General features: G+C 35.3%; 5 protein-coding genes across 14 annotated transcripts; 3 read left to right on the top strand and 2 right to left on the bottom strand.

Moving 5' to 3' along the window:
• The first annotated feature begins 1,851 nt into the window (after positions 1-1,851).
• On the top strand, positions 1,852-5,299 carry LOC115709886 (probable glycosyltransferase STELLO1). The gene is made up of 3 exons (XM_030638131.2): positions 1,852-4,044; positions 4,221-4,347; positions 4,527-5,299. The coding sequence occupies exons 1-3, from the start codon at positions 2,345-2,347 to the stop codon at positions 4,992-4,994; spliced, it is 2,295 nt and encodes a 764-aa protein (XP_030493991.2). The 5' UTR covers positions 1,852-2,344; the 3' UTR covers positions 4,995-5,299.
• Positions 5,300-7,332: 2,033 nt separating this feature from the next.
• On the top strand, positions 7,333-10,173 carry LOC115709898 (uncharacterized). 10 transcript variants are annotated; one of them, XR_009686731.1, is made up of 5 exons: positions 7,333-7,471; positions 7,567-7,630; positions 7,730-8,197; positions 8,818-9,070; positions 9,160-10,173. XR_009686731.1 is itself a non-coding variant. In XM_061111582.1 (3 exons), exons 1-3 carry the CDS (start codon positions 7,374-7,376, stop codon positions 7,985-7,987), a joined length of 420 nt encoding a protein of 139 aa, XP_060967565.1. In that variant the 5' UTR covers positions 7,336-7,373; the 3' UTR covers positions 7,988-10,173. The 10 variants fall into 10 exon arrangements, 1 of the variants encoding a protein (XP_060967565.1); XR_009686729.1 differs by having other exon boundaries at positions 7,730-8,203; positions 9,672-10,173; XR_009686728.1 differs by having other exon boundaries at positions 7,730-8,203.
• On the bottom strand, positions 8,884-9,825 carry LOC115711568 (NDR1/HIN1-like protein 6). Its single transcript, XM_030639922.2, has one exon. The coding sequence runs from the start codon at positions 9,823-9,825 to the stop codon at positions 9,079-9,081; it is 747 nt and encodes a 248-aa protein (XP_030495782.2). The 3' UTR covers positions 8,884-9,078.
• Positions 10,174-14,944: 4,771 nt separating the features above from the next.
• On the top strand, positions 14,945-17,419 carry LOC115709889 (NAD-dependent malic enzyme 62 kDa isoform, mitochondrial). Its single transcript, XM_030638135.2, has 2 exons — positions 14,945-15,744; positions 16,049-17,419. Exons 1-2 carry the CDS (start codon positions 15,016-15,018, stop codon positions 17,234-17,236), a joined length of 1,917 nt encoding a protein of 638 aa, XP_030493995.2. The 5' UTR covers positions 14,945-15,015; the 3' UTR covers positions 17,237-17,419.
• A 138-nt stretch (positions 17,420-17,557) lies between these two features.
• LOC115709882 (magnesium-chelatase subunit ChlH, chloroplastic) lies at positions 17,558-22,987 on the bottom strand. Its single transcript, XM_030638126.2, has 5 exons — positions 21,206-22,987; positions 20,941-21,023; positions 18,830-20,632; positions 18,268-18,744; positions 17,558-18,164 (listed from the first exon to the last, which is right to left on the bottom strand). Exons 1-5 carry the CDS (start codon positions 22,608-22,610, stop codon positions 17,787-17,789), a joined length of 4,146 nt encoding a protein of 1,381 aa, XP_030493986.2. The 5' UTR covers positions 22,611-22,987; the 3' UTR covers positions 17,558-17,786.
• Positions 22,988-24,723: the final 1,736 nt, after the last annotated feature.

Raw genomic sequence — 24,723 nt, 5'->3', positions numbered from 1 at the left:
CTGATTGAGAGGGTTAGGTGCATGTTACTAGGAGTTGGTTTAGACATAACGTAATAAATAGATCACCATCTGTGTCAAACAACTTCAAGACCCCACAAGAGTTATGGACAGGTAAACCCCTATACTTAGATCACTTGAAAGTGTTTGGATGTACTACATTTGTGCATGTTAGACCAGATATGTTGCAACCTAAAGCTTTGAGATGCATGTTTCTTGGCTACCCTGAAGGTAGGGCTGTTCATATAAACCGGGAAATCGCAGTTTAAATCCGGACCACTACAATTTGAACCATTGTAAACTGTAACTGGGGAAACTGTTTTTGGTGGTTTGGTCAATCCGGACCGTTTACGTCGTAATGGTTCGGTTGCGGTTCGTAATATATAATTAACGGTTAAACCGGACCGGACCGTTTATAATAAATAATTAATTTATATATATTTTTTATATATGACTATATGTATAATTTAGAACTTTTTTGTGTGTCAAGTATTTTATTGCATAAATTTTAGATTTTTATGTTATGTTTGACTTTTGAGAATGTTTTTATATCATTATTTATATCTTATAGATCTATTACTTATCATGTTAAATATATATTTTGAAAAATAAAATTAAAAACTTAGTAAAAATAGTATAATTACTAAAAAAATATGAATAATTATTAATTACACATAAACTGTGGTTTCGAACCAAACCAAACCGTTCTTAATGGTTTGGTTTGGTTTGGTTTGAGAAATTTTTTGGTCTGGTTTGGTTTCTAATATTGAAAAAACCGTTATACTGGTTTGGTTCAAAACTTATGAAAATCCGAACCAAACCAATCCGTGAACACCCCTACCTGAAGGGGTTAAGGGATGTACTACATTTGTGCATGTTAGACCAGATAAGTTGCAGCCTAAAGCTTTGAGATGCATGTTTCTTGGCTACCCTGAAGGGGTTAAGAGATATAGAGTGTGGTGTTTAGAACCTGAATTCAAGAAGTGCTTGATTAGTAGAGATGTTGTTTTCAAGGAAGATGAAATGACCATGAAAACCAAGAGCACTTCCAAAGACAGTGAAGCTGTATCAAATGAGAATATCCAGATTGAGGTGGAGCAGGTTGCTCCTACAGCACCAACTAATGTTGTTCAAAATAGAACTGAGGTAACAGAAGGAGAAGACAATGAAGATTAGCAAGAACTCAACAACTATCAGTTAACTAGAGATAGAGAGAGAAGACAGAGAAATGAACCTGATTATTTTGGTTATGCTGAATTCATTGCATATGCACTTATGATTGCAGAAAAGGTTGGCACTTCAAAACCCACTATCTTTCAAGAAGCTATGAGAAGTAAAGATGCTGAAGCATGGCTGCAGGCCATCCAAGAAGAAATGCAGTCTCTTAGGAAGAATAGAAACTGGATTGTTGTGAAGAAGCCATAGTTCTACAAGCGAGTCCTAAGGTCCAAGTTGGGGTAGAGTTCAAAATATTAATTAAGAAAAAAAATTATTTAAATTTTTTTGAAAGTAATTTTTTTGTTTTCAAAATTTTTAAAATTTCAATTCTCAATTAAAAAATTGAAAAAAATGAAAACAGTTTTATAAAATATATTTTGAAAAATATTTTTAAATTAAAAAAATATTAACAAACGCACCTAAAATAAATTAAAAAAATGACGTATTTATGATGGTGTTAATTTAGTACACCATTTAAATACAATTTTAATAAATGTATATTTTAACTTTATATTACTTAATTAATAATATGTTATTTTTTCCTAAACAAACAACAAATTATATACAAAAATGAAATGAGGCAAGCCAATTAAGCAAAATGAATATCAAATAATAACAACAATAATATATTTAGTATAGATTAGATTTAGCAGCCGAAGGTGATAAATTATAGACCAATACAGAGAAGAAGACAGTGACCTTTCCCCAACTAAACTAAACTAAACAACTACTCTTACTCCTTCTTCAAGCACTACATACAGACTATAGAAAGAGAAAGTGAGCAGTTATATTCAAGCCCAAGCAAAGCTAAACCAACCGACTCTTCATCACTCCAACCAGAACTTGTCGGCAACTCAACCGCAGCTGAGAGAAACCCAACCACAAGAATATTATTACTGGACAAACCAACACTTATACCTCTCTCTCTTCTCCCTCTGTCTTTTCCCAAAAACCCAAGTAGTAGTAGTACTACTAGTTCTACTAGAACAAGAAGAAGAAGATAAAGACTTAAGCTTTCTTAAGTCTTTTCATGGTGAGAGCTTGATCAGAGGTCCAATTGGGGAAAATCGTTCCTGGGTTATTGAGAGATTTGTGTGCTGGGGTCAGAGATTTGAAGGGTTTGATTTCAATGTTGGTTCAAGATAGAGTAGGGCCTAAGTCTCCCAAACAGACCCAGATCAGGAGTTTGCCCACTCATCACCATCCCGGTAGATTAACCGAACCCAAAAACCTAGATTTCTCAACATGGGTATCTGAGAATCTCTATAAAGTCGTTACTGTTTTGGTTCTGATCGGTACTGTTGCCGCTCTCTTCTTTCTCCGGAATGTCGGTGATACCGCGGCGCTTCTCTGCTTCGAGAATCAGGTTGAAGCTTTGGAGAAGATCGAATTCCCCAAAGTGAATTGGAATTCGATTACTCCAATCACTGATAAGGGTTCACCTTATGCGAATTTTCGGACGGAGAGGTGGATCATCGTCTCCGTCTCTGATTATGCCTCTGATTCGCTTAGAAAGCTCGTGAAGATCAAGGGATGGCAGGTCTTGGCGATTGGGAACTCCAAAACGCCGTCGGATTGGAGCCTTAAAGGTGCGATCTTTTTGTCTTTAGAGGAGCAAGCTAAATTGGGGTTTAGGGTTGTGGATTTCCTTCCTTATGATTCGTATGTTAGGAAAACTGTGGGTTATTTGTTTGCAATTCAGCATGGTGCGAAGAAAATCTTTGATGCTGATGATCGTGGTGAGGTGATCGATGGTGATTTGGGTAAGCATTTTGATGTTGAATTGGTAGGAGAAAATGCTAGACAAGAGACTATTATGCAGTATAGTCATGAAAATCCTAATAGGACTGTTGTGAACCCTTATATTCATTTTGGGCAAAGATCAGTTTGGCCTAGGGGTTTGCCATTAGAGAATGTAGGTGAGATTGAACATGAAGAGTTTTACACTGAAATTTTTGGTGGGAAACAGTTTATTCAACAGGGTATCTCAAATGGATTGCCTGATGTTGATTCTGTGTTTTATTTTACCCGAAAATCGGGCTTGGAAGCCTTTGACATTAGGTTTGATGAGCATGCCCCAAAGGTGGCATTGCCACAGGGTATGATGGTGCCTGTGAATTCTTTCAATACCCTTTACCATTCTTCAGCATTTTGGGCTTTGATGCTTCCTGTGTCGATTAGCTCGATGGCTTCGGATGTGTTGAGGGGTTACTGGAGTCAGAGGATGTTGTGGGAAATAGGTGGATATGTTGTGGTTTATCCCCCAACTGTTCATCGATTCGATAGAATCGAAGCATACCCTTTTTCGGAAGAGAAAGATCTCCACATTAATGTAGGTCGTTTGACGAAATTTTTGGTGTCTTGGAGATCAGGAAAGCACAGATTGTTCGAGAAGATTCTCGAGTTAAGTTTCGCAATGGCAGAGGAAGGGTTCTGGACCGAGAAGGATTTAAAGTTCACTGCTGCTTGGCTTCAAGATTTGCTTGCTGTTGGATACCAGCAACCAAGACTAATGTCATTAGAATTGGATCGCCCTCGTGCCACCATTGGTCATGGGGATCGAAAGGAGTTTGTCCCACAAAAGTTACCCTCTGTTCATCTCGGGGTTGAGGAAACAGGGACAGTGACAACTGAGATCGGGAATCTGATTCGATGGAGAAAGAATTTCGGCAATGTTGTACTAATCATGTTCTGCAACAGCCCCGTAGAGCGTACAGCTCTCGAATGGAGATTACTTTACGGGCGGATATTTAAAACCGTGGTCATATTGGCCGGGCAGAAGAACCAAGATCTTGCAGTAGAGCAAGGACAATTAGAGCAAATTTACAGGTAACATGTCATATCCATCATTTGACTTTGTACCTAACTATGTGCTGACTTTAATTTAGGGGATTTAGCTTCATATTTACTTAAACTTGTTGAATACTATCTCTAAAATGAAGTTTAGGTAGGTACCAAAATTTGACAAAACTTTAAAGCTGTTTATCTTTAATGGATTTATGCAGACACCTGCCCAAGATATTTGATTTATATAGCAGTGCAGAGGGATTTCTATTCCTTCAGGACAATACTATTCTTAATTATTGGAATCTCCTAGAATCAGACAGGACTAAACTATGGATTCCAAACAAGGTAATATGTAGTTAGTTATAGTATTCAATGTGTCCCCACAAATAATTATTGATGTTAACATTTCCTCTTCTTTTGTTGGCTTCATTTGAAAGGAAAAATGATATGAAATTGATTCTTTATCTGATAAACTTTGCAATTGTTAACTTGTCTCTTTCACTAACCATTTCGATTCGATTTAGGTATCGGATTCTTGGGTTACTGTTTCAACTAAAGACAGTGATTGGTTTTCGAAACAAGGAACCATGGTAAAGAAAGTTGTTGACTCAATGCCTGCTCATTTCCAAGTCAATTACAAAGAAACCGTATCGAGTGATCAAAGCCTTACAGTATGCAGTTCCGAAGTGTTCTACATCCCTCGAAATTTCGTAGCTGACTTTGTTGATCTTGTGAATCTTGTTGGTGATTTAGATATCCATCACAAAATCGCGATACCCATGTTCTTTATCTCGATGGATTTGCCACAGAATTTCGACTCGGTGCTTAACAACATGAATTATAAAAAAGAAGTATCTGGTGTAAACTCTTCAACATTGTATTCAGCTAAAGTTTCTGCTGTTCATCCATGGAATATATCAAGTGAACCAGATTTTATCAAACTCATAAGAATAATGGCAGAAGGAGACCCTTTTCTAATGGAGTTAGTATGAAGGTAAAATAAACCATCTTTTGATAGATAGGAAAAAAAATACTTGTACCACTTTGTTAATGTTTTACCAAACCCTTGTACTCTTATTTTTATTTTTATTTTTATTTTTTTTGGGTTTTAGGGGAGGGGTATATCATTTTTATTTTTAATTTTTTTAATCTGTAGATTTATTTTGTATTATTTGTTACTGATGGAAGATATTCTCTAAAGAAATCTATACATCTATTTCATTTTTTGCCTTTGTATGAAATGAGAAATTGTAATCAAACATTCTTGATCTTTATATTGTGTATTGGTTCAATTCAACTTTGTACATTTTTAACTTTGAAATATTACTTTTTTTTTTTTTTGACAATGAAAAGTTTATATATAGAGAAGTTTATATATGGAGAAAAGATGAAAAATTATCTATCCAAACTAGTTTATCATCCATCCTGAATGCACGAACTTTAAAATACTACTTTTGTTGACATTGAAAATACATTTTTTTTATTGGACATGTGTTGTTGCTATCAATATCTCTCCCTAAAAGATATAGAAAAGAAAAATATAGTACATTGAATCAATCATGGAGATGTACTCTAAAAAAAAAAAGAATTGATCACGGAGTGTTTTACAAACTAACTTCTTCTTAAATATATTTTACACATAATAAGTTAATAACAATCAATGTTTAATTATTAATTTTTTTGTTACAAAAACAATGTTTAATCATTAATTTTTGGGTTAATGTTATTTTAGTTGGTATTTTACAAATTATATTGACTAAATTTTCTGTTTTGTTTAATGATAAAAATAATTCTATATTTTTAGAAATAGTATACAAAATACAAAATAAGACTTTAAGTTAAATTTTTTATTTTTTTTCAATAACTAATTTAAAAATAATTTCTAACACAAACAGATGTAAAAAAACATAACTAGTTTTGTCATAGTATCTTTTTATTGAGTTATTATTAAGTTTTAGAGTAATTTATAGCATAAATACCTAAGTTAATTTCTAATTCTAAATAAATACTTAAATTTAATTTTTGACGGTAATATAATTCTAAAACTTATGTAGGTAACTAGCTCTTAAGTGTTAAGTAAATTGACATGTGACAGTCACAAATTAGTTTAAGTCATTAAATTTTTATTTACTACTAAAATTTAAACTTAGTATTTATTTGCAAAAAGGCAAATTAGTCTAAGTTTGATTTAAGATGTTATAGTAATTTGCGGCATAAATATTTAAGTTTCACTTCCAGTTGCAAATAAATACCTAAGTTTAATTTTTAACAGTAATAATACCTAAGTTATATTTATGTAACTCTGTAGGTACCTAACATTAAATATTAAGCCATTAAATTCACGTGTGATTTTCTTATTAGTATATTTAAACTATTTTTTTTTTAAATAATAAAAATTTAATAACTTTGACTAATCAGAAATTGTCAATAATTTACTACAGGAGTTCTAAAATTATAATTTAAGTATTATTACATATTGGTTAGGTATTTATGCCGAAAATTACTGTACTATTTATAATGTATATACCCGTAGATATTTGTAACATACACTCAGGGCCGGCCCTGAGGGTAGGCAGGCTAGGCGTGTGCCTCGGGCTCCTGAACGCTCAATGTCTCAAAATTGTGAAAAAAAAATATTAATATATAGATAAAATATTAAATTAGAAGAAAATATAATAAAAATTATTTAGTGTAGTGGTAAAAAGTTTAACTTCAATCTAAAAAGAGGTCACGGATCAATTCCCAACCTCTACATTTTAGTTTTTTTTTAAAATATTTAATGTGTAGTTATGAGGGATTGAACCTCGAAGCTCTTAAGAGTTTTTAAAAGTTTTACCATTTAAATTAAGGGGTGATTCTATAATGCACCCCTTAAAAGGGATGTACTGATCACTCTTAACTTGTTTCGGCATCCAGAAAAAAATTTTAGTGTAATTTTTTTTTCATATTCATGCACGTTATAGTTATTTAAGATATCCTACAAAATTTTGAAAAATTCGGAATAATTTACAATATAGAAAATAATGTTCAAACAGTCTATTTTACACGCGTATAAAATAAAATAGTCACGCGTGCAACACACTGTTTGAACATAATTTTCAGTGTGTTAAATTTTTTCAAATTTCTTAAAATTTTGCAGGATGTCTTAAATAACTATGACCATGAGAAAAATTTGACTAAAAAATTATTTTGGATGCTAAAACAGATAAGGGTTCATTAATATATCCATTTTATGAGTGTGCATTGTAGAATTTTTTTAAATTAAACACTAGAATTATAATTTTTATAATAGTTAAACTACAGTAATACCAAAATTTAATTTCACTGTAGACCCTATATAAGAGAAAGAAAGAGCTTTTGTGAAAAAGGCAATGGCTTTATCTTCAACCCCTGATGAAATCACTGCATCAATGGCTCTACTCGGTCTTTCCTCCCATTCACCATCATCATCGTCAACCTCTTCTCCAAGGTCAATCTCGCGTCTCTCTCTTTTATTTTTCATTTTTCCCCAAATTGTTTTCCATATTTCGAACGGAGAAAACTGATAATCTCCTTGTTCGACAGTACCTTCACTTTCGAAAAAAGGAACCAAGCGACAAACCAGAACAAGAATTCACCCAAGCTCAAGGTAATCCGGCCTCTTTCTCTTAATGTTTTTGTTTCTTGAATTCTGAATGAACGGTAAATTGCTGATTAAGAAATTCTTTGTTTGGCTATGATTATGAAGAAATGGAGAAATCGGATTCGCGAAAGGAACGAGAAACAGATAGTGGAAATTGAACAAAGTGTAAAGAATAATAAGGAAACTGAAGTGAAGAAAATGGAGTTTTCTTCTTCTTCTTCTACTTCTGAAAGTTCAAAGAAGGAATCGGAGAAAGCAGCGGCGAAGATGATCGGAGAAAATAATCCAGGGTTAATATCAATGGAAGATAGATTGATGGCGGAGCGTCTTTGTAAGCTGAAATCCATGGTTAGTGAGGAATAGAATTGTGAGGGTGAATTGGAAAGAGCTTTGGAGATGTATGAATCTAATAATGGTGAGTTTCGTGGTATTGGTGGAGACCAATTTTCTCAGAGGAAAATTGATAATTGTTTTTGGAGAAGGAGAAGGGAAGATGAGACTAACTAGGAATTATAGCTTGTTTCTGCTAAAACCTTCCTTACATACAGAGAGCAACTTATTTACAAAAATGGGGTAAAGGTAGCATATTTATTTGTTTTAAATTTTGAGTTTTGAATAATCATGCCAACCAGAGTTTGAAGAAATAGTCTTGAGTATTTGTTTTTTGAATAATCATGACTTTTGAATAATTGTTTTTGTGAGTATTTGTTTTAAAATAAATTAGATCAATCTCTTTGTTTGGTAGGCTTCTGTTTTAGAGATTTAGGGAGGAAGACTTATTATTTTTTTTTGTTATTTCTGTGTAATCATTATATGTTCACTATATTACTCAGTTATTAAGTTTGGAGAAAGAGTCTGAAAATCATTATTTTTGTGAGTATTTGTTTGTTATTAAGTTTGTGTAACCCCAAAATAAAACACCACAACAATTTAATTTAAATATGTGTTTGTATTTGTTTTAAAATAAATAAGAACAATCTTTGTTTGATCGGGTTTGGTTTTAGAAATCTAAGGAAGAAGAAGATTTAGTAGGGTAGTATTGCACTACTAATCTTTATTATTTTTCAATTATTTCTATGTAACGATTAGATATGTTTACTATATTATTCAATTACTTATAAAATTCTAAATTATATGCAATATTGTGTCATGATGTTTGATCCATCTACTCTGAAATTACATAAATGATACAGGTACCAATCTTTTTACTGTAGTAACTCGAGCAAGGAAGCGATTCTTTTGGTGCTCAGGTGAACTTGAGAGTAACATGTTCCTTGGTGTTGCATTCTATTTTAAAGCTTATTATACCCAAATGAAAACAGGAAGATACCAGCAAGACAATATATATGTATATAGAGAATAGAGACACTAATAGAGAGTGGAGAAATGGACCATTTCTGCAACTTATTGTATATCACATGAAAAAAATAATCCTACTTTTGGAAGGTAAGAACTCAAAGCTTTAATCTAAACTTGCAATTACTAGCTTTAATGCTGATTAAATTATTTGTGGTTAAACTGTCCACCACCAATAGGCATCCCCCTGTGACTTTCACCTTCCTCAGCTTCAGCTTCCCAAGTTTAATTGCTACTGGTGCATGAACCTTAAGATCCAATGGAATTCGTCCGGTTCTCTGTTGCTCTTGCAATGCAGTCATTAAAGTATTCCCATACTGGGTTTGGCCTGTCAAGGCTATATTGAGCACTGTTTTGTTCTGGTGACCTTGGTAGAAATTTGGTAGTGACCCTTCACAAAGCTTAGTTTTTGTTGACCAAACACTCAGCTTACCTCCTTTCTTGTAGTAAATTCCAATTTTCTTGTTTGGATTGTTGGCTGTAATCTTCACATCGAATTTGGCGTAGAGTGTCATGTCGAAATTGAGTCTTAGATCACTTATCTTTAAACTGTTGACTGAATAATTGGGGAGTTTTGGCTGGAAAACCTTGTAAAGAATGCCTGCAGTGGCTGCAATGATTATCAACAAGAGTACTAGGAGGCCTATTGTCCAACACACACACTTGCAACAACAATTTCTCTTTTTCGCAGGTATTGCTTGGATGGTAGGAATGGTCTGCGGTAATGGAGGGTGGTTCCGAACTGGACTCCCTTTTTTCGAGGCCGAAGTACCATTGGGGACCAAAGGTGCTGTTGGGGGTGCTTCAATATCTATTGCTGGATGAACTCTCTGATTTTCTGCCATCACTAGGTTCTGATTATGGTTTGCCTTTGTTCAAGTTTCATTTGAAATAATCTTATATAGGTGGAACCTGGATTTCCTTGCTGAGTTTCTCATAAAATGGATTTAGTGGAATATGCTGAGCTGTCCTGTATATAAGATTGTTTCTGGGATTTAAAGTCCTTACCTTCCTTACCTAATGATAAAATATTGGTCAACAATGTGTGGGTAGTTCAGCTAAGTAACAAGTGCTATTCATTATTTTCTGGGTAGCAAGTGATTTTTCAACATTTTCTGTATCTACATTTGGCATATCATGATAATTTATATGCTATGTTAAGTGTTTACATTTAAGTATTTGTGAATATTAAATATGTTTCTAGCAAAAGTAGAATATTAAATAAGGTCATTCGTTGAAAATGACACTAAAATATAACATTTGGGCAAACTTGTTAAAATAAATTGGCATCAGAAAATATATACAAGTTACTAAATGCTTTTCTTATTTGTTTTGAATGGGGAAATTTCATTCAAAATTAACTGGGACAAAAGCTCTACAGGTCAGGCGTAAACAACATTGACATCAAGGAGAGTAAAAAAGCTCAAATGTCACAAAGAACCAAAAAAAATTTGCAAGACACCATTATTATAGAGTATATTGAGTGGGGTGATGGTATATTAAATTTGATTTGAGGGGATGATGTCCAATACTTGAAGAGTTAGATATTTGACCGCCAAAAGTATTGGGTGATTTCAAAGGTAGACTTGGATTGTTGGCTGTTGAGCGCGTATTTGACTTGAGTCTTGGATCGATTCTCCATGTTGAATTGAAGATATACATGGAAGCGTGAGAAAAGTTGTTCCCAACGTTGTTGATCCACTCATTGATTTGAGAATCATGAAATGATCTTCATGCCTCAGTTGACAGCATTAGAGAGTAAGATTAGACATTTCGCCTCAACCGTCATCGACCGCAACATTGTATGACAGATGAAATTAAGGTAATTTCATTACAAGTGAATTTTTATTAAGTAACTTGATTTAATTTTCAATATTTTACTTAATTGTTTTTTAGTCTCATACTGTAGTGATTGCAGGATGTATACAATAGAGCACATCGAGCATAGCATGCTACAATTTCTGTTTGATAATGTACACGATGACAATATGAAGCAACTTAAAGAGCAGTGATGTGTACATTTATTCTACCAAAACTTAACATGAATTTTTTTTAATATATATTTATATATATACGTTTTTATTGGAATGGCAATGTAACTTAGTTTTTTTTATTGGTATGGCAATGTAACTTGGTTTTTTTTGTTGGTTTGATTATGTTCTTAGCAATTTATCTTAATTATTTTTTTATGAAGTATCGGATAAAAAACACAACCAAAAGAATAAATCATTAAAAAGTTTTCTTTAGCCTGATACTACTGATGCATGGACTGATAGAGTCCGATGCTAATTTATAGATCCTTGCTTTATAATTTTTTCCAAAAGGGTCGATCTAGCTAGATGTATGGACTAATAGGGTCTGATTGTCATATACATCAAAACCTATCGGTCCATACGTCGAACCAGAACTATTTTTGCTAGATTGCAAATACATAATTCAAAGGTTTTTAGTGGGTTCGATATATGGTCCGATATGTCATCCGATGATGACAGTAAAGTTACATTTTGCTTTTTTAAAAACTTATTGACTGGCCCGGGGGAAGATGCTAGTCTCATGCATGCCCGATGCTTTTATTGAGTTCCATCATAACCCAAGAAATCATTGGGCTCACATCCGACTAGCATCGGGCCAGTCATTTTTTTACAAGAAAAAAATGTTGAAAATGTAGTTTTTTTGATAAAAATATGCTCATGCCACAAATAATAATATTTAACAAAGTCCAACAAGAGTTCAACAAGAATACGTAACACTACAATACATAACAATACAATTACTAAAATTCAACAGTCATTTTTAATCTCTATAGGTGCAAGAATTTTTGTTGTGCCCCTTGTCACCACACTTGCTATAGGTTCATTTTATCACAATCCTTTAACCATTACAAGCATTTAAATTTGCCTTAATTCTTCTAACTTTTTGCTTCTTGGGTCGCCCTATTGGTTGCTTCTCAACATGCACCCTAACTGTCATGTTCTTTATGTCATCAGGTGATTTCCAATCATCATCGTCACAAATTGACATAATTGTGCCTTCATATGTGCTCTTCCAATATTCTGTTGTGTAATATGGAGAGCATAGTGCACACATGCTAATACTTCGTCACTGAACTATAACACATGCATGAAGACAAGAAAACTTCATGATTTGGAACAAGCCACAAGTGCAAGTTTGTTCCTGCAAGTCCACTACGGCACCAGTCTCCACTGACCCTCCAGGGTGGACATTCAATGTGTAAGGTCCACATGTGTCAATGTTCAAATACCGAGATTTTTCAAACTGCAATGCCAAGTCCTCCTCCATTTCTGGTGCTAGCAAACCACTACTGGACTTTGAACCTTAGGAATTCTACAAAATAGTGACCAGAAAGCCTCTTGCGTCCTTAGTTGTGTTGTTGAAGCTCTCAGCCCAGTTACTCGTCATTTTATTGTACCGTACCCCTGGAAAGTACGACCGAGCCCATTTATCAAATCCAATTTCCTCAAGATATAATGTAACCGCAACATTTATTGCCAAAATCTTCTCAAATTCTCTGTGAAACTTTATTTTTGAATACATGTAGGCACATGTGTAAATGTCATTCTTGAAGACGTCATTCTTGAACTTGTGGTTGACGTTTATAATTTTTTTTTTAAAAAAACCATAAATCTATCAAGCATTAGACACAATTGAACTTATATCGGACCCCATATAATAAATTCCAACAAAAAACTCCCGGACACAACCATCAGACCCATATCAAACCAATATCAGATCCCGTATAAGAAATTTCAACAAAAACCTATCGGACACAACCATCAGACCCATTGGACATGGGATATAAAATAAAATTCTAAGTGGCATCAGACTTAATATCAGACTAACCATCAGGACATTAAAAGGCATCGAACCTATATCGGATTCACATCAGGCCTATTTAGACATCATCCCTAACCTTGGGACTGATCTAATAATCGGACCACCATCAGACCTCTATCAGACACCATTGGGCCAGACGAAAAAAAATTAGAAACCAAAAAAATGCAAAAAACTTAACCAACAACCGTTTCCACTAGGACTGAACATTTTGAGCGGGTTTGACCTGGAACTGACTAGGTCAACCCACAAATTTCAAAAAAAAAAAAAAAAATCGGGCAGGTCGGGTTCAATCCGGTACCCCATCGGGTGGGTTCGCGGGTTAGGTTTTTAGGACCACCGAGTTTCGGGTTGAACCCGAACCCGCCCGCCAACCCGAATATTTAATATATTATACATATTTTTTTTTATTACATATTATATTTTAATTAAAAAATAAAAAGAATTAAAAATAAAAAGTAAAATTTAAAAAACCTTAAAACTTTTCACCTTTTACATTTCAGCGGCCACCAACCACTAGTCACACACACACACGACATAGAACCAACCCCCACCCCCACCCACGACCGACCTCACCAGACCTCACCCACGGCCGACGACGACCCAGGGATTGATGACGACCAACCTCGGTTCGCTCGGACCTCCACACCCCACGACTCCAGGCTCGGTCCGCTCAGCTCCTCCAGGACCTCCACTCCATATCCACGACGTCGACCACGACTCACCAGTCATGCAGTCACCATGGCTAAGCTCAAGTGATCGACCGACTCTCACTCAAGTCACGGACACAAAGTCGCACTCGCACGACTTAGTTTTTTTTTTATATAATTTAATTTTCTGTTAAATAATAAAAATTAATATATCTTTTGTATATATACTTTTTTATTAAAAATTTATATAGTATATATAATATATTTTTATATCCTGAAAGAGTTGATCGAGTTGACCGGGTTAACCCGACCAATCGAAACCTGCCAACCCATGATCTGCCAACCCGTCAACCCGACCCTTATTCGGGTCCGGCTTGGGTTCATTTTTTTAGACCCGAAACTTGTGAACTTGCAAATTCAAAACCCGATGAACCCGCCTGATGTTCAGTCCTAGTTTCCACACAAAAAACATCATAAAACAACAACAACTAACAGATCGACCATCAAAATAACATTATAAACTAAATATAACAACCAACAACAAGATTAAACAAAGAAAAATCATTACTGATTGAGTTCATGTATAATGTTTCGTCCAAAAAAAAAATAACCACCACCAAAGCACGCATTTTGTATCAAAATTTTGTGTTATTTGATAATGAAATGAATGAAGAGAATGAGATTTGTGAGTGAGTAAGATTGCAAGATGAGAGAAGAGCCGGAGATGAGAAGAGGAAGAGGAAAATGTTGTTTTTTTGGGTGGGTAGGGGATTATTATTAAAGTTGGCTTAGTCTCTTAATATTGCATAATATGAATTTAGGAGAATAATTTTTCTCTAATATATGCATGAAAAATTAAATTTTCCAATTAAAATACAAAGTTTTGGGACCAATTAGCCTAAATCGCACACAAATATGATATTTAATAAGGAGGATCTATTTTAAATAGACTAATTAGGATTTTTGTCCCCTGAACTTTGACATATACAAAATTATACTTTTTGAACTTTTAAGGTCGTTAAAAATGCCCTCTGAATTATTGAGATTGTTGGATTTAAGAATTTTTTTTTTCCAATTTTAGTAAAAAAGCCGAACATAGATAAAAGTTCAGAAGGCATAATTTAATACATGTCAAAGTTCGAGGGGTATAATTTGGTAGATATCAAAGTTCGGGAGTATGATTTAATACATAAACAATCTTTGAAATAGTAAAATTGAATGAAATTTGATCAAAGTCATTAAATCCAACAATTTCAATAGTTCAGGGGGCATTTTTAATGATTTTAAAAATTCAGGGAGCATGATTTGGTACATGTCAAAGTTCAGGGGCAAAAATTCTTTTTAATAAAACCAATTGGTTGAAGTAAATGTAAAATGTTTATAATTTAATGAAATAAATAATTTTAATAATAAAATATTAAAAATTATATCATAATATGACACACCAAACTTTTTTACAGCTATATTACAGATCACCTATTTGCATGGAGATGAGATACTCTTTCATACTCACCCAAATTTAACACAATACCAATGCATGGTGGTCTTAGCTTAACAATGGGGAACTTGTACGGCCAGATGAGAGCTTCATCATCTCTGGTGAATCGCCTTAATCAGAAACTGAGAGCTGTCGTGAATCCATCTCCATGGCTGTCTCAATCCAGATCATTTACCACCACCGAAGGTCACCGTCCCACGATGATCCACAAGCGCAGTCTCGACATTCTCCACGATCCATGGTTCAACAAAGGAACAGCTTTCACAATGACAGAACGAGACCGTTTGGATCTGAGAGGGCTTCTTCCACCAAATGTTATGTCAACAGAGCAGCAAATCGAACGATTTATGGCTGATTTGAAGAGGTACGAAGTGGAAGCGAGAGATGGACCTTCTGATCCGTACGCAGTGGCGAAATGGAGGATACTTAATCGATTACATGATAGAAATGAGACAATGTATTATAAGGTTTTGATTGCTAATATTGAAGAATATGCTCCTGTGATTTATACTCCTACTGTTGGTCTTGTTTGTCAAAACTATGGTGGTTTGTTTAGAAGACCAAGGGGAATGTATTTCAGTGGTGAAGATCGTGGTGAAATGATGTCTATGGTTTATAATTGGCCAGCTGATGAGGTTGATATGATTGTTGTTACAGATGGAAGTAGAATATTGGGGCTTGGTGATCTTGGTGTTCAGGGGATTGGTATTGCTATTGGGAAACTTGACTTGTATGTAGCTGCTGCTGGGATTAATCCTCAAAGGGTATTGTTCAAATCCTTATTTTACAAGTTTTATTTCATAAATATGAGAAAATTCTATGATTATTTTGACATTATGTTCGTCTACGTTGGAGTTATTTAAGACATATTTGTAAGAGAAATTAGAGAACATTTAACATGCTGAAAACAACGTTTATATAGCTTGTTGCACGCCTTGAATGTCTTAAATAACTACAACATACATGATAAAAGTAAAAATGCATCAATATACCCTTTTTTGAAGTGTATTATATGATTTATTTTGGGATTTAAATAAAAGTTGGTAATCATAGAATATGGAATTTCAGGTACTTCCTGTGATGATTGATGTTGGAACCAACAATGAGAAATTGCTCAAAGACCCTTTGTATCTGGGATTACAGAGACATCGTTTAGATGGTGAAGAGTATCTTGGTGTTATTGATGAATTTATGGAGGCAGTTTTTACTAGATGGCCCCATGTTATTGTCCAGTTTGAAGATTTTCAAAGCAAATGGGCATTTAAGTTGTTGCAGCGTTATAGAGCTAGATACAGAATGTTTAATGATGATGTTCAGGGAACAGCAGGAGTTGCCATTGCTGGACTTTTGGGAGCTGTAAGAGCACAAGGAAGAGCAATGATTGATTTCCCGAAACAGAAGATTGTTGTTGCTGGTGCTGGGAGTGCAGGAATAGGTGTTCTAAATGCTGCAAGAAAAACAATGGCAAGGATGTTGGGAAACAATGAATCTGCTTTAGAGAGTGCTTTGAGACAGTTTTGGGTGGTTGATGCCAATGGTCTTATCACAGATGAGCGCGAAAATGTTGATCCTGATGCACTTCCTTTTGCAAGAAAAATCGAAGAAATTCATCGACAGGGGTTAAAGGAAGGTGCAAGTCTTGTACAAGTGGTGAAACAAATTAAGCCTGATGTGCTTCTTGGATTGTCAGCAGTTGGGGGCTTGTTCTCAAAAGAAGTACTAGAGGCACTTAAAGGTTCAACTTCAACAAGGCCTGCAATCTTCGCCATGTCAAATCCTACCAAAAACGCAGAATGTACTCCTCATGAGGCATTCTCCATTGTGGGAGACAATGTTGTATTTGCAAGTGGAAGTCCATTCAAGGATGTCCATCTTGGAAATGGTCGTATTGGTCACTGCAACCAGGGAAACAACATGTACCTTTTCCCGGGAATTGGGCTTGGTACTCTTCTATCTGGATCAAGGATCATCTCTGATGGCATGCTGCAAGCAGCGGCTGAATGCCTAGCTGCATATATGTCAGAAGAGGATGTTCTAAATGGGGTTATTTACCCATCTATATCAAGCATTCGAGATATAACAAAACAAGTAGCTGCAGCTGTTATAAAGGAAGCTATAGAAGAGGATCTAGCTGAAGGTTACCGCGAAATGGATGCGCGCCAACTTAGAAAACTTAGTCAGGACGAAATTGTAGAGTATGTGAAGAACAGTATGTGGTCTCCAGAATACCCAACACTGGTTTATAAGCAAGATTGATCTTCCCAAAAGAAGAGAAGTAATAAGAGCATAGTGTTACATGTCAAAATCTCCATGCATTAGTTTCAATTCTTTAAATAAAGGGTGATTGTTTTAGGTAGGTCTTGAAATATCTACCAGATTTTCCTCTCTTTGATAACAATATAAACACTTCAAAAGAAAAGAAAGTGAAAATTTCAGCTACTCTTGGTGCTTTTGGTCACTCTGTTCAAAACTCCAAGCTCACTAAGTTACTAACCATAATCTTTTCAGCCTCAGCTTCAAAAATCTTCTGCTATTTAATAAATGAAAGCTATCTCTATATGTATTGTAAAACAATGATAGAGAAATATATTTATATATTTTATTTTAATGAACATGATAATCAAAGCAACAGTCACTACTCTAGTGCCTGAAAATGTCTCAAGTTACATCATAAAAACTTGTAAGCAAATTCACATTAAGTAGACATTTCAAAGCACAAAAAACTAAACTTCATCAATGTACTGAAAACTTTTCTTTAATCTCACTTTACAAATTTTCACAGCAATTTCGGTTTCAAGAATTGTCTCTACCGATCGATTCCCTCAATTTTGTCCTCAACTTCTGAGTACAACTGCCTCAACTTCTCAATGTTGTCAGCTGATGTCTCCCAGTAGCCACGTCCATTAGCCTCCAAGAATGTCTGCACCATCTTTCGGAATGAGTTTGGGTTCTTGTTCATGAGCCTGTTCATCATCTCCTCATCTTGGATGAAGGTGGTATTGGCCTCTTCATAAACCCAGTTGTCAACTTGACCAGAAGTGGCACTCCATCCAACAGTGTTGGTAAGTCTCTTCTCGATTTCACGAACACCTTCATAACCAGTTGACATCATTCCTTCATACCACTTGGGGTTCAGCAGCTTAGTGCGAGCATCAAGCCTCACGGTCTCAGAAAGTGTACGAACCTGCATTGTAAGAAGATAATCAGATTTTGGCGAAAAGGGTCTAGAGATCTTTGCTTCGCAATCCAAATACTTAGTATTTAGCAATATTGGTATAGAAATTCACCTGAGCATTGGCTGTTGTGGTATCAGCTATGTAAGCACTCGGTTTCTTCCCATCCTTTCTCAAGTTCTGAACCAGATTGGTGGGGTCTGAGTCAAAGTAGTGACTCACATCAGTGAGTGAGATTTCTGAAGAGTCAAGGTTTTGGAAGGTTGCTTCAGCTGTACTCAAAGCCATCTCGAAAACTTGTCTTTTCTCAGTCATGCCAGCACCAGGGGCATCACAATCAAAAGCGAAAGATTTCCTGCTCAAATACATGTCCTGCAGTTGTTTCTCATCATTCCATGTAGAGTTCTCCACAGCAAGGTTAATGTTAGAAGAGTAGGATCCTGAGGCATTCGAGAAGATTCGAGTTGCGGCTTCTCTTACTCCAACTCCAAGGGATTCTGCCTGTTCTAATGCGTGTTTTCGAACAAAGTTCATTTCTACAGGCTCATCTAGTTCAGCAACCATCTTTACCGCCCGATCAAGGAGATTCATCTGCAAAACAATTTATTTTGGATTGAAATGCCTGATTGTATAACAGAATCTGAGATATATAGGTGGACAGATTAAAGAATGGTACCTGATTGATAAAGAGATCCCTGAACACTCCTGAACAGTTAACAACAACATCAATCCTAGGCCTTCCAAGCTCTTCAAGACTGACTGGTTCAACTCGGTTGACTCGGCCTAAAGTATCAGCAATTGGTCTAACACCAATCATCCACAAAACTTGACCCAAGGACTCACCATAAGTTTTTATATTGTCAGTGCCCCACAATACCAGTGCAACTGTTTCGGGGTACTTTCCACCATTGTCAATCTTTTGCCTCTCAACTAGCCTCTCCACAACAATCCTTGCACTCTGCATAGCAGCTGTGGTAGGAATGGCTTGTGGATCAAGAGCATGAATATTCTTCCCCGTTGGCAAAACTTTCGGGTTTCTAATTGGGTCTCCGCCTGGCCCTGGTTCGACAAACTTTCCCTCCAATGCTTGCTTTAGACTTCCCAACTCATTGTCAGCCACAATTAGCTTCAAGCACTCTCCCAAGAACTCAAATAGTTTTCTCAGTTTCTCCCTGTCTGCGCGGTAAAATTTGGTGCTAGATAAGTAGTCAATCCAAGGTTCATTGATGCCAAAACCAAGAATTGAGCTGAGTTTATCAGCTACATCAACAACTTGGCCTTTGTTATTTGTTGTACGCTCCACGAATTTGGAAATCGCTCCTCGTGTTGCTTCAGTTATTTGCTTAAGAAGCTCAACATCCTTGAGAACTCCTTTGTCACTTCCTCTGTAGATATCCTCTATTTCTCTCCCCACTGTCTGAGCTAATATGGATGGGAACGATGTAATTTCATCTTCAGGACGATCCAGCGCTGCAATGTTGACCAGGGTTGCTACTGCTTCCATGGCTGTTGGAGGCTCACCAATGATATGAAGGCCACAAGGGAGAAGACGGGATTCGATCTCCATGATTTTGGAGTACACTTTTCCAACCACACTATCTCGGTCTTTAACTGAGAGTTCAGTGCCTTCATCAGGCAGGTCTACATCCTTGTCAAGATTACATTGTTTGGCTGTGCTGATGATTGAGCTGACAATCTGTGGGCCACGACCAGAGTCTTTCAGCGATTGGTACGAGGAGATGAGTTCACTTAACTGCTTAAGACCCTTGTAGAGCCCTGCATTTTCGGCTGGTGGAGTAAGGTAGCTGATGGTATTTGCATAGCTACGACGTTTGGCTATGGTAGCTTCAGATGGGTTGTTAGCAGCATAATAATAAACATTGGGAATGTTCCCAATCAAACTGTCAGGATAACAGGCATCACTCATCCCCACTTGTTTTCCAGGCATGAATTCAAGCGAGCCATGAGTACCGAAGTGAAGAACAGCATCAGCTTTAAAGATCTTTTCAACAAACGAGTAGTAAGCTGCAAAGCCATGGTGAGGACTAGCAGACTTAGAGAACAGTAATCTCATAGGATCACCCTCATAGCCAAAAGTTGGTTGAACTCCAATGAAGACATTACCATACTGTTTTCCATATACCAAGAGATTCTCTCCATCTGAGTTCAAATTTCCAGGAGCCTTGCCCCAGTTTTCTTCCAACATAGTGGCATATGGAGTTAATTTATGATATTCCCGGACCCCCATTTTGTAGGCAACGTTCAGGTTTGGACTGCTGAATTGAGCCTCTTTGTCATGAATAACTTCTTCAATTAAAGCCTCTGAACTCTCTGGTAGGCCCTCAACATTGTAACCATCTTCTTTAAGGTCTTTGAGAACTGAGAAGATGGAGGCAAAGACATTCAGGTAAGCCGCAGTTCCAACATTTCCTTTGTCGGGAGGGAAACTGAAGACAGTGATTGCTATTCTCTTCTCTTCCTGCATAAGTACAGTGAATAACAATACTCAGCAAATAACCAAATGTTAAGGAAATTGATTGAGACAGTGGAATAAAAATAACTCCACAACTAGAATTTGTTTCAAGCAACATCTATAATGTCTTCTCAGCAACATACAATTGTAAATAGTAATAATAAATAATATCTATAGAGTCTCTTTTCTTTGTAAATAATATCTAAATAAAGCAGCAAGGTTTTCACATATTGCACAGTATGAGCTCACTATTCATCATTAGCAATCTAAGCTCTATGAATCTAGAACTTTTGCAGATTAAAGAAAACAAATACCTTTGTCTTCTTTGTCAGTTCAGCCCATTTGATTGCCCTGGTGCACAGTTGTTCAACCCTCTTGTGAAGGGCATGTGCCTTCCCTGAAACCATTATAACATTATTTGTTAATACTAAGAATTTTGAGTGTGAGAACTAATAGAACCATAATTGTATAGCAATAAAGAAACCCCAAAGTTTCAGCTCATGATAAACTACTTGGTAAAGACATTTAATCAAAAAACAAACTATACATGTACAGAAAAAAAGAAAGGAAATCACTTGCCTGTTCTAGGATCCCTTCCGGCGAAAACAATAGGCTCCATGCCTCCATCAAGCTCAGGAAGAGCCACCTGCAATGCAACCTGAATTGGGTGAAGACCCAAAGTACTGTTAAGCCACTCTTCAGTTGTCTGAAACACCAAAGGCACTGCCACAATGTAAGGAACATCAAGCTTCATCAAAGCCTCAATAGCTTTAGGATGATCCTGCCTTGCTGGCCCTCCAACAAGTGCAAAACCAGTGAGTGATATCACTGAATTCACAAATGTTTTCTTGGTAACAGGATCAACAAAATACTTCTCCACTGGACCTGAAAAGTCAAGTCCACCAGCAAAAATCGGTATCACCTTAGCGCCTTTCGCCTCCAATTCCATGATCACAGCAGCATAGTGACTGTCATCACCAGTAACTATATGACTTCTCTGCAAAACCAACCCAATTATAGGCGCATTCGGGCCCTTAACCTTCTCACTAACATCCTTTCTAGTTCCATACCAGTTCAAATACTCCTTCACATCATCATACATACAAGGAGCCAAAGGGTGCCAAACTCCAGTATCCAAATACAAAACTGGGTCTTTGTACTCAATCTTAAGCCCCTTGAGAGCTGGAATATAAGACCCAGAAATCATCTTCAAGAAATTCCCCAAGTTATCAGGGGAACCACCAAGCCAAAACTGAAGACTGAGTATGTAAAGCCTAGCATCCTGAGCTTTATCACTAGGCAAGTACTTCAAAACCTTAGGAAGAGTCCTCACAAGTTTCAACATGCTATCAGCAAAGCCAGCAGACTGCTTCTTCTTCTTAAAGAGTTGAAAAAATGGACTCTTTGATTGACCCAATTGAGACATACTGAAAGAACCCAACTTGTTGAGTCTCATCACCTCAGGCATTGAAGGGAACACAAGGACTGCATCAAGTCTATCCCTTTCTTTCTCAACAGCAGCTTTGACTTTCAAAGCAAGTTCCTCAACGAAAATCAAAGACCCAATGAAGATATTGGCATCCTCAAGATCTTTACAGAAAGATTTGTAATTTGACTCATCTCTAAGCTCTTCAACCAAGTAACCAACTAGTTCATAAGAAGCATACCTTTTTGATTCATTCAATGACTGAACTGCAGCAGTGAGTGAAGACTGGTACTGAGCTTCCAAAACAACATAAACAATTTTCACAGTGGGAAGTCCATTTTTGTTCTCTGGGACAATTCGACGAACTTCTTGTGTGGTCTGAGTAAACAAACCATTCCCAACTGCTGCACACTTCACTTTAAGGAAAGATTTTGAGTTGGGTTGGTTTGCTTTCTTGGGAAGAAAAGAGTGAAGAAAGTATTGTTTTTTAGAAAGTGAAGAAAGGTGATCAACTTTAGAACTTGTCAAGGTGAATGATGAAGATAGTAAAGAAGCCATTAATGGCTAACTCCTCTGTTTAACAAAATTGAGGATTATGATTATGGAGATAGATAAAGATAGAAAAAGATGAAAACTTTGATAAAGATGGTACGAAAGAAGAAATGGGTTCTCTCCCAATTATGATTTTTCTCTGTAACTAAAGCTTAAATTTAAGCTTTGAGTTTTCTTCTTCTTCTTCTATTTTCTTTTTCAGGTTTATAGTTTTATATTTTGTGTGGAGTGAAGAAGGAAGGCCACTTGGTAAGAGGCAACGGTTGATTCATAATATGGTTTCCATGGTGGGAACTATGGACACGTGGCGAAAAGGGTATGAATGGAGTTAATTTTGAGGTTGAGTTTTCATGTTGTACCCAAAAAAACAAAAAAAATTATAAATAATAATAATTATTTTGTTGTTTTGGGATTGAGGTTTGAGAGAGTGTGTGTAGGGGACTTATCTATCTTCTTGGGTCATTGTGATGGAGTTTGCTGAGTTCTGATTGGTTGAGTTGGATTTCACAAAAGTGTCATTAGGGGTGGTGAGGTGGAGTGTGGATTGCTGATGATGAAAGAGAAAAATTGAAAAAAAAAAAAGAAAGAAAGAAAGAAATCAAAAGAGAAGATTTTTGTGAATTTAAGTCATTTGGTTCATTGAGTTTGTGTCCCAGAATGAAAAGGAAGTGATATTTTTTCTGTGGATTCATATGGGACCAGGTATCCTAGTCCAACACCAAGTTTTTGAAAACTACCCTTTTTATTATTTATGTTCTTGGTTTCTTACTTGAGGTAAATCCAAGGTGAAATTCCAAAAGAGAAAAAAAATGTTGTGGGTAAACTGAATAGACAGATAATTGCGGTTAAAAATATAATATAAAAAATTTTGTGAATAATTTTTGCTGTATTAGCATGAATTTTATGTTATTAAGGGCTCGTTTGGAACGCCGTATTAGGTCGTATTGTATTGTATTGTATTATATTGAATTGTATTTTATGCAATATTTTTATGTAAAACTATATGTGGTATTAACTTTTATGAACACCTAAACATATAATATTTTAGTATAAATTAAAGTTTAACATAGTATTATATAAAAATATGATATATAATCCAATTCAATATAATACAATACAATACAATACGACCTAATACGACGTTCCAAACGAGCCCTAAATGAGCAAATGCGATATAGGGTGCTTACATCCCAAAATAAGAGATATCAATGCCCACCCAAATAATAGGGAATTTTCATGAGAATTGAGGGTATAATTTAGGGAAATTTACACAGTTTACTGTGTTTTCCCATTTTCTTTCTTTTATACTGTTACACTCCCAAACTAACTTTTGTACTGTTTTTTTTTTCGGCTGCCAACAATTTTATGTTATTGTTTTGTTTTTTTTTTAGATTGATTGGGACATGGGCTCAATTATTTATTTAATTTTTTATTTTAATGGATATAAAAGTTATTATTTATTATTTTTAATATTTAATAATTATTATTTTTTGAGATAATTTAATAATTATTATTTTGTTGAAAAGGTTGATGGGATGTGTCATAAAAGTGACATGTTTTACTTTTTCTATTATTTAAATAAATTTAAAAATCACACCCCATGTCTCACTCTTTTTTTTTTATTTAAATAGATTTAAAAATCCCACTCCCATTTCTCACTATTCATCTTCTTCATCATCTTTATCTTCTAGCTTTTCAAATAAATCTCACCCCCATGTTCTAATATTCATCTTCTTCTTCAAGTTTTTTTTTTCATCTTTACCGTTGTTTTAGTATTGTTCTACTGTTGTTTTTCATGATTTTTATTTTTTTTTCATGTTCAGTTCTTCTTCTTCATCTTCTTTTCTTTTCTTCTTTTTTTTTTTTTTTTTTTTTTTTTTTTTTTTTAAATTTTTTGAAGTTCTTAGTTATGTTTTTTTTTGAAAATATAAGAGTTAGTGTGGTTTTTTTTTGTTCTAATTTTCTAGAACTTTTCTAGCAAATATAGTGCATTTAGTATTGAGGATATGCACAACATAGTTAATTTTTGATCATTTTTTTCTTTTATTGTTTTTTTTTTGTTTTAGTATTGTTTTAGTATTGTTTTACTGTTGTTTTTCATGATTTGTTTATTTGATGC

The sequence above is a fragment of the Cannabis sativa genome, chromosome 3 (genome assembly GCF_029168945.1).
Source record: "Cannabis sativa cultivar Pink pepper isolate KNU-18-1 chromosome 3, ASM2916894v1, whole genome shotgun sequence".
Lineage (NCBI taxonomy): Eukaryota > Viridiplantae > Streptophyta > Magnoliopsida > Rosales > Cannabaceae > Cannabis > Cannabis sativa.
This window is presented reverse-complemented; position numbering and strand designations above follow the sequence as displayed.

Bases quoted from the DNA above. Each gene is read 5' to 3' on its own strand.
- LOC115709886 (XM_030638131.2), top strand. From the start codon at position 2,345: ATGTTGGTTCAAGATAGAGTAGGGCCTAAGTCTCCCAAACAGACCCAG. The intron at 4,045-4,220 runs GTAACATGTCAT...GGATTTATGCAG, and splicing joins CAATTAGAGCAAATTTACAG to ACACCTGCCCAAGATATTTG. The intron at 4,348-4,526 runs GTAATATGTAGT...GATTCGATTTAG, and splicing joins AACTATGGATTCCAAACAAG to GTATCGGATTCTTGGGTTAC.
- LOC115709898 (XM_061111582.1), top strand. From the start codon at position 7,374: ATGGCTTTATCTTCAACCCCTGATGAAATCACTGCATCAATGGCTCTA. The intron at 7,472-7,566 runs GTCAATCTCGCG...CTTGTTCGACAG, and splicing joins TCGTCAACCTCTTCTCCAAG to TACCTTCACTTTCGAAAAAA. The intron at 7,631-7,729 runs GTAATCCGGCCT...ATGATTATGAAG, and splicing joins AGAATTCACCCAAGCTCAAG to AAATGGAGAAATCGGATTCG.
- LOC115711568 (XM_030639922.2), bottom strand. From the start codon at position 9,825: ATGGCAGAAAATCAGAGAGTTCATCCAGCAATAGATATTGAAGCACCC.
- LOC115709889 (XM_030638135.2), top strand. From the start codon at position 15,016: ATGCATGGTGGTCTTAGCTTAACAATGGGGAACTTGTACGGCCAGATG. The intron at 15,745-16,048 runs GTATTGTTCAAA...ATGGAATTTCAG, and splicing joins CTGGGATTAATCCTCAAAGG to GTACTTCCTGTGATGATTGA.
- LOC115709882 (XM_030638126.2), bottom strand. From the start codon at position 22,610: ATGGCTTCTTTACTATCTTCATCATTCACCTTGACAAGTTCTAAAGTT. The intron at 21,024-21,205 runs GCAAGTGATTTC...TAATGGTTTCAG, and splicing joins CGGAAGGGATCCTAGAACAG to GGAAGGCACATGCCCTTCAC. The intron at 18,745-18,829 runs GTACCATTCTTT...ATTGTTTTGCAG, and splicing joins GGGATCTCTTTATCAATCAG to ATGAATCTCCTTGATCGGGC.